The sequence below is a fragment of the Manacus vitellinus genome, unplaced genomic scaffold (assembly GCF_001715985.3).
Source record: "Manacus vitellinus isolate BGI_N305 unplaced genomic scaffold, ASM171598v3 scaffold_74_pilon, whole genome shotgun sequence".
Classification (NCBI taxonomy): Eukaryota; Metazoa; Chordata; class Aves; order Passeriformes; family Pipridae; genus Manacus; species Manacus vitellinus.
In genome coordinates, this window is record NW_021940780.1 from 1,454,168 (window position 1) to 1,463,211 (window position 9,044).

The window sequence follows — 9,044 nt, forward strand, 5'->3', positions numbered from 1 at the left end:
GCAACCTGGGCTGGTGGGAGGTGTCCCTGCCCATGGCAGGGGGTGGGATGAGATGAGTTTTAAGGTCCCTTCCAAGCCAAACCATTCCATGATTCCATGATCAGCCAGAAGTGCCCCTGGATCCGTGCAGGACACTGGGTGGGAATCACTCTGCTCCTGCTACCCTAATTCTACTCCTAAGAACAACCTGCACATCTCAGCTTTTCTCCACCTGCTGCTGTGCTACAGAACTTTCTGATTTCCCAGTGGAGAAAGTCTCTGCACCTCAGTCTGAAAAGTGTTTTGTACCCCACCAGTACCCCCACTCTTCCCTTTGGACACTGAGACTAATCCTGAGAAATCTTATCTGCAATTAAGCCTGTTGGGAATTATCATTAACTGTCACCCACTCTGGAATGAGAGTTTTGAACCAACACTGGGGTATTTAAACAGAGAACCCTGTGACACAGCCCCCAGTTGCTGAACCAGCCCCTCAAACAGTCTGGGATCTTCCCAGATCCTTGAAAAAACCCCAAATTTGGGGGCACAAAGCACCACATCCTCACTGTGCTGTAGTTTGAGGACTTCCCCCCTTCCCTGCAAAACAAAAAAAGTGGTTCTCAAGGAACTCCTTCCCCAGCTCCTGCTGCCTGCAGCCTGTGCCAGGGAATTTCATTCATATGTAAAACACCCAGAGTCCCCCAGATTCCAAAAATATCCACCCTGCACACATGGAGCTGCTTCAGGAACAAAGCAATCTGGGGAAAACACGCCCCAGAAGTGGCTGAAAGGGGAACTTCCAAAAGCATGGACCTCTCTGATGGGCTTTGAAAACCCACCAAGGCCTTTTCCAGGCGATATTTGCTTGGTGAATCCATTTTATCACTTCAAACAGGACCCAGGAAGCCAAAAGCACCTTCCTCTGCATCTGCACTGGGATGGATGGGGAACATCTCATGGCTTGGTGGCACCCAGTGTTTCCCAAATTGGCAGCTCTACACAAAAATGATCCCTTTTTACTTATAATATGAGGTCATTAATTTGAATTAAAGCCACCTCCCACTGTGGGCAGCCAGCAGGGAGGAATTAAAGGACATTCCCACTGTCCCAGGGGGCAGTCCCAGCACTAACTGCAGTGTCCCAAGGGAAGGAAAGGGTTTTCCCAGGAGCCACAACTCCTGAGTGCCCATCTCTGCATTCCTGGGGAATGCACAGGGCTTCCATGGGAAAAGCTGCAGGCACAGCCCCGAGCTGGTCCCAACTGGCAGCTTCTAAGCAAGGCTGAAGTTGTGCCAGACAGGAGGAGCTCATTTGTATTCCTGAAACATTTCTCCCTCTCACCAGAAAGATTAAAAAAAAAAGAAAAAAAAAATCCAGTTCCTAGGAAACAGATGGGATCTGTGGACTGAAGGGGCTGAAGGAGAGAGGGGAAAAACCACTCTGCTGATGGAAGACATCAAATCCCACTCCACAGACAAGGCTCCCAAATCCACTCCGAGTGGGAAATCCTGCAGGGAATCAGAGCTTTTCCTTCTTTCAGGCACCACTTGCTTCCTTCCCCTGCCACACAAAGCAGGGAGTTAAAAAGCTCCTGCCTGCCCAGGGTGGTTTCTGCTGAGTCAAGCTCAGGGGAAGGCACAAGAAGCCAAGGAATTGGACACCAGTAGGAAGGCAAAAAAAAAAAAAAAATCCCTGCCCAGAAAAAGAGGCCAAGAAAAGAGCCCCAGGCACCATTTCCTGCTGCTTCCTTTAAGACCTTGTCTGGACTTGAAGGTGATTAAGGCAGTTTATCCAGCAAGGTTTAACACACATGGCCTGAAAACCCAGCACAGACAGCTGATGGTGTTATATTAAGGCAGGTGGGTAACTATATTTTATTTTTTAAGGGGTTTTTTTCCCATCTGCAGTAGACAGGCTTTACCTGGAGGACCCAACTCTTCCACCTGCACCCTTCAAAATATCACAGACATTTTCCATGAATGGAAGGGGCTGTAAAAGACAGGACACATCAGAGATGTCTGCTGGCTCTTTACTTCTTTGTGTCATCTCTAAGGCCTGGGACTTGGGGATGAGAGCACTGGACATGTGAAAGCAAGAACTTTTGGGACCTTTGGGACTTTTCACAAGGCCATGCTGTTATAGGACAGGGGGAATGGCCTTAAGGTGAAGGAGGGCAGGATTAAATGAGATATTAAAAAGAAATTCTTAACTATAAGGATGGGGAGGTCCTGGCACAGGTTGCCCAGAGAAGTTGTGGCTGCCCCTGGATCCCTGGAAGTGTCCAAGGCCAGGTTGGAGCAACCTGGGAGAGTGGAAGGTGTCCCTGCCCATGGCAGAGGGTGGCACAGGATGGGCTTTAAGTTCCTTTCCCACCCAAACCATTCCAGGATTCTACAAGAAAAGCACTTAAAAGCAGCTCTTCAAAGAACATGAACTCATCTCCCAGCAGTGGGAAAGCAGCACTCCTGATCCCCAGCATTATATGGAATCAGAGGCATTAAGTGCTATTGCATAAACAGACAACATTGGTTATTTCTGCTGAGTGAGAGCCAAATCCCTCTTTTTTGGATGCATGGAAAAATCTAGGTCAGTCCCATCTGCAGGAAAACTGCTGCACTGTCAGTGCTGCTGTCATTTCCACCCTCCTGTGCTCACAACCAGGCTCCAGCACGTGTGGAATATTCTCTGTGCCCTCCTTCCTCTCTGCAGAGAGGGGATGGAGCAGGTCCAGAGCAGACCAGGGCAAAACAAACCCAGCCAGGGCCCCCCTCACCTGCTCCTTAAAAAAAATCAGCCTTGCCAAGGGGCAGAAGGATGGGAGAGGAGCAAGGGGAGGATCCAGAGCTGCCCTGGGGAAGGCAGAAGATGGGAAAAGAGGGACAAATCTATCTGACTCCCAACCAAGCCGTGCTGGGTGGTTTCAGAGGGTTCCCAACACCAGGCACAGGGATTTCACCTTCCAGCACTGATGGCCCAGCCTGAATATGGGAGAGCCAGGGGGACAGACACCATCACCCCCCAGGCACAGCTCCTCAGCTCCTCCAGTCCTTGGCTGCTCCTGTTCCTCACAGGAGCCCATTCTCTCAGTGCTGAGATGACAAACAATAGCTGCAGCCCAAAGAGGGGGGGAAAACCCCCCCAGCACACCCAGCCCAACACACCCCACGTCCCAGGGCTGCACAGCTGCTTCCTCCTGTGCTCTCTGGCAAAGGACATCAAGGGCTTGGCAGATTCCAGCCAGCTCCCAGCGAGCCCCCCTTTGGAAATCCCAGCAGAACAATAGAGGATCCCATCCAGCACTGCTGGGAGGCTGGAGCAGGGCAGGCTGTGCCTGGACAGTAGCTGCACACCCCGGGCAGGCTGAGCCTAATGGACTTAGAGGGGTTTAAGAGCTCGGGAAGAGGAGCTCGCACCAGGGAACTGCCCATCTCTGCTGACAGCCCCACTCTCTCATTAAGGATTTTAAGCCTGCCTTGAATGAAAGCAACAAACACACCAGCAGGAAGCTGGGAGTCAGTGGAGCAAGGAGATTTAGTGGGAATCAGTGCCCAGGCTGGATGGGGGGGGATAAAAAGCACCAAGGGCAGCTGAGAAAGGACCACGGGGACTCTGCACCCCCGGCAGTGCCACCCCCTTAATCACAGAGTCCAAGGGAACCTCCACCCATATAAAGCATCAATCATTTTTTCCAGAAGCAAGTGGACATTTTCACTAGATTTCCAGAGAATTAAGCATTTCTTTGCTGCAGAAGAAGCAGTGCCAGAAAGCCAAAGAGCCCCAGAGCCAGGGCTGGTCCAGCCGCACAGTTCCTCTTTCATCTCTGGGTGCAAAGAGAAACAAAAGTGGGGCTGGTGCCTGGGGAACAATGCAGTGCTGTGTACACACAGCCAGGGACTTGGTGAGACACTACAGCTCTGTGGTTGCTGCTTTTGGATGCAAAATGCTTGGTTTTATAATTCCAGCTCAGCCACAAGTCACTGCGTGACCACTGCTGTCACCTCCTCCTGTGCCTCTGCTTCCCTCCTCCTCCTCCTCCCCTCACCATTTAGACTCTTGGCCTCCACCAGGATAAAATTAACCCTGATAATATAAAATAAAGGCACCCAGAGTGAGGTAGAATATGATCTGGTCTTCACTGGTTCATCTAAATACCTTTCTAAACCCCACTCTAAGCTCACACAGCCTTGTACTCTGACCTCTTTTGGGGCAGCTCCACTCCCTCAAGTCATGCTCAGATCAAAAACCAAGAGGTGAGGAAACCACCTGGAAACATTCCCTTCCAGCAAGGTGGTGACCTCCAGGATGACCCAGGAGAGACCTGGTGTCACCACACTACAAATTTGACTGAGCTGAGCAGCTCAAAACCTGCTCAAAACCTCTGCCATCCTGCCCACGAGCTCCTTAATAGCAGGGTAAGGAATTAGGAAGCTGAAGGCAGCCCATGTGAGGCTCCTGAACCTCCCAAGATACACAGGCTCATATCCCCAGTGCCCATCTCCATGTTATTAGGAGAACTGCTAGACAAGTTCAAAAGGCAGCTGCCTTCCAAGTCACCAAGCCAGGAAAAGCTATAATTTCTCTCACTGTAATTTCTCTCTATGATTATAACAGTGGTTGACTGAGTCAACACAGGCAATGTCAGCAAGAGATTTCACCCAAGGACAGCAGAGACCCAGGGAAGAGGCAGAGCCTGGGAGGAGGGGCTGAAATGTGTGTGGGAGCTGGCCTGGATAGCTGGAGTTCTCACTGGGATATTAAACAGGCTCGAGGATCAGAGAGACAGTAAATATACAGAGCTTAACTTCAGCCCTTCCCAAGGACTGGGAGCAGGGGAAGGTGATCCTGCCTCTGCTGAAATCACAGGGAGTTTTCCCACTGGTTTTGATGGGGATTTTACCCATCACAGGCAATAAGCAACCAAACCATCAGCAGGCTGGGAGAGGCCACCCTGGCCCTGGCACTGAGTCTTCCCTCTCCAACAGCTCCAGGGACTGCTTTATATCCTGGGGCATCAACCTATTCCAAGTTGGGAAAAGAGGGGCTCAAAAACAGGGTGTCCTGTGCAGGGACAGGAGCTAGACTTCAGTGACCCTGGTGGGTCCCTTCCAACTCAGAGATATTCTATGAATCTATAAAAAAATGCCATTTTTAGCTCACAAAAATTGTGGCTCCGTGGATGAGAAAGAACCTCTTGTAAAGGGCAACTTCAGGCAAAACTCTGGAAGGGCTGTTCTCTTCCCATGGAATACAGGGGAGCTCAGGGAAGCAACCCTGATGGGTTGGAGCATCCCTAATACACCTCCCTCCTGCAAAACCTTCTGTGGATCGTTCTGGAATCCTCCTTTCATCCTAATGCCCAAACACTGCATTCTGACATTTGAAAAGGGCCAGAATCCAAGGTTTTTTTCCAGAGCAGTGTTATCCTAAAACACACAGGGCCGTTCCCCCTCAGCTGACAGGCTCACACTAATATTGTTTTAAGGTGGGGACAGAGAAAAAGGGTCGCGCCAGTCGTCATCTCAGAGCAACAGCCCTATCACAACAGGTCATGTGAGCCCAGCAAAAACCAACTCTGTCTGTTCCTACATCAGCAAAGTCAGCTGGAGCCTTGCCTTTGGCACTGGGGAGGGCAGAGACAGAAGGATCATAGCTGGAATTCCTGCTCAGATGGCCCCGGGGGAACCAGCAGCCAGAAAAGAAATCAACCCTAATTCCTCAGTGAGGCAACCTCGGGAGGGCTCAGGAAACCAAGGGCTGGGGGGAGCACAGAGGGTGGGGAGAGAAAAAAACTGGGATCAGCACCCCCAGCCCCTCTCCCTCATCCCAGCTGAGCAGGGGGTGAGTTGGGAATTGGAGCCAGAACCATTTCCCACCGGGATAAATCACTACAGACAACACAGGTGCCCCATTTGATCCCAGAATCCACTTGATTCCCCACCTCTGATGCTGCAGTGATGAATCTGCTGGAAAGGGCAAGGGAAGCAAAGGAGAACAGGGCTTGGAAACAACGGGTTACATTCCTGAACAACTGTGTGCTCCCCCTGGGAATTAAAGGAGCAACGTGGAATCCGAGCTGAGCTGCAAAGGAGCTCCACTGAAACTCCAGGTGAGTTCCTGGCACTGCTGAGGTCGAAGCCAAAACTCTCCATTAACTCCCCAAAGCCAGAATGTCCCCCCCAAATTTTGACAAAGCAACCATCAACAGGAAACGTGGCCAGGACTCTTTGTTTTAATTTGACTGCAAACCGTACGTAAAATAAATATTTCCCTGCAACGACTGGAAAGCAAAACAGGCCTCAAAGCCACCCTCCTGCATGAAAATGGGAAATAAACTGAAGCATGAAGCCGACCAACCTGTTTGCTTGCCCAAAATTAGGGCTGTGTATAAACAGAGGGAGTAAAGGTATTTGTAAATAAATCAGATCAGGTTTGCTTAAAGCACAAATGAAGAAATGTGGAGGGGGGTTTTTTTCCCCACAAATCTCACATCCAAAAAGGCTTTTTTCCCCCCCCCCAAAAAAAAAGCCCAGGAACAGAGGCACACAGTGGGACACGTGCCCATGGGAGGAGCAGGTTCTTTGGAAAAGTCCCAGTATTTAAAATACACAAAGATACAACTCTGAGAGTGCAATTTTCAGGCTGTAATTTGTCTGCAATATTATGAATCCAGCTCGCTAAATATTGCCCTACTTATCAGAAAAGAAAAGAAAAAACTCTCTGCCACCAACCACATCCCACCTGCTCTGGGAAAGGCCACCCACCAAGAGCACGTTCAGGAGGGCAGCTCTCCCTGCTCCAGCATGGAAAAAAAACTCCTGCAAATGCTGGAATTCTGCTGAGAAAACAGCTGAGCTGCCACAGGGGCTGAAGCTCTGAAGCCTGGTTGGATCATTTATCCTGATTTCCACAGCTCCAGTGGCTGATTCCCACCCTTCCATCATCCTCATCAGTCCAATCCGTGTCCTTGCTATGAAGCTTTGGTTTTTGTTCAGAGATATTTTGTATTTTGGTGCCTTAACGTGAGACACCCAGGAGGGTCAAGTTTAGTGACCAGCCTGCCCTGTCCACTGTCATCATCCAAACTGGGCTTGTTTGCCACAGCTGTAAAAAGACAATTTGTAAAAAGGGGGGTTCTCCTCCCACCTCCCCGACTCAGAGACATGTTCCCAGCACCATTACAGGGATATTCAGGTATAATTCAGTCCCAAAAGCAAAAGACATATTTGCAAATAAAGCAAGCCCAGGTGTTTCTGAGGCACGAGGCTCTGCAGGGGTAAAATCAGGCAACCAAACTAAAGGGCTGCTCCAGAAAATTTTGCCAAAGCAATTGCTGCTTGAAACATTTTTCAAAAAGTGCCACTGAGGGAAATAATGCTGCTGAAAGGGCAGAGGCAGGCGACAGAGAATGTTATTTTGATCTAATTCAGCTTAACAAGGAAGAACAAGATGATAATTCAAGTGTGAAGCAGGTGTATTAATAACAAAGGAACAACGTCAATGAACTGAAGCTGAATTTTCTGAAAAGAAAACACCATTTCAGTGCTACTCATTTAAACTGACAGCAAAGACTTGAAGAAAAACTGGATATTAGTGCACACAATGAGATGGTCCCCAGCTCCTCTCCCACTTCACACTCCCTGGGTGAGGTTACCTTCCTGCACAAACCTCACACTCTGAGGGGAGAACACCATGGAAAACCATTTTCCAGGTTATTTTAGGAAGTTTTATTTGAAGCATGAGGCCAAGCTCACAGGCCAGGCTGTGTCTGGACCACTCCTACTCCCAAGCTCCAGATTAATCAATCCAAGTCCAGGGATCAATGACAGCTCACAACCAACCTCCAAGAGATGAGGATGTTCACACCTTTATCCCTCATCCCTGTGTGCAGCAACAGACTCCAGGGCACCATGGAAGAGTTCACACTGCCACAGAGGGGTTTGGTTTTTCTCCAGCTCAGACAACATTCCCAACAATGACTTGCTGACGGAGTTTTAAGACCCTGGCTCTGACAGGCCAAGCAACACAAGCAGGGACAGAGAGCCTGGAGCTCATTCCTGAGGCATTTTGGAGGCAGAGGGGAACACCAGGAGTGTCTAATCCTGGTGTCAGCAGAACAGTCAGTCTGTCTGCCTTTTTATTTTGAGGTATTTTCACTTCCCAGTCCCCCCTCTCTTCCCCCCAAAAGAGGAAACGAGCACAAAAGGAACCATCTTAACAAAAATCCGGTGCTAAAGCTGAAGTGGGCACGTGAAAATCCTTAAATAAGTGGCCCAGTTCTCAAAGACACACAGAAAGAACACTGGCATGGAGCTCCTGGGTGTGAATAATATGAGGGACATTTATCCACAGACATCGTGGAGACAGGAACTGAGGCTCAGGAACGTGGGGAATCTGCTCCTCAGCCTGGAACCAGAGGTCACAGTGACTGGTTTCAGCAGGGGCAGACCCAAAAATCTGCTGAAGTCCCACAGGCAGCCGGGCAAAGCCTGCCAGGGGGACGTGACAGAGCTCAGGGACCACCCGGGCCCAAATGTGTGACCTGCACAGCTCCTGAGCTCATGTGGGACAGAGAAAAGGCCAGCTTTGCTGGGACAGGAAAACCAGGCACTTACTGATCATGGTGGTGCCCCCGGCCAGGGCAGCCTTGGTCCCTTGGAAGAAGTCATCAGCAGACGTCATGCCCTGCTCCGGCATCTGGAAGCGGGTGTGGACGTCGATCCCGCCGGGAATCACCATCCTGCCGTGGGCCTCGATGGTCTTCACCCCCCCGGGCACAATCAGGTTCTCCCCGATCTGCCTGGGGAAGGAAAAGGTGCCCAAGAGCAGGTCAGGCCCAGGCAGGTGTAAACAGACACCCTGGGCTACTTAACCTGCCTGCAGTTGGCTTTTTCCACCTAAAGGAGGGCACGGGAGCAGCACAACACACGGTGAGAGGACCTGATCCTTCCCCTTGGAGCAGCTGCCTAAGGGAGAGTGGGGGGGGCAAGTCCTTCAGGACATTGGGGCAATAATAAAGGAATTATTTTATATTTTTGTTGCTATATTTATGTATTTTTATATTTATA

The 9,044-nt window shown here is 50.1% G+C and overlaps 1 protein-coding gene across 1 annotated transcript in view; it reads right to left on the minus strand.

Annotated features, from left to right (window-relative positions):
* DPYSL2 (dihydropyrimidinase like 2) overlaps positions 1–9,044 on the minus strand; it is a 55,427-nt gene that overhangs the window by 30,307 nt on the left and 16,076 nt on the right. Inside the window, exon 4 of the mRNA XM_029964551.1 lies at positions 8,592–8,776. Coding sequence (XP_029820411.1) covers positions 8,592–8,776 — 185 coding nt within the window. The remainder of the gene's footprint in view (positions 1–8,591; positions 8,777–9,044) is intronic.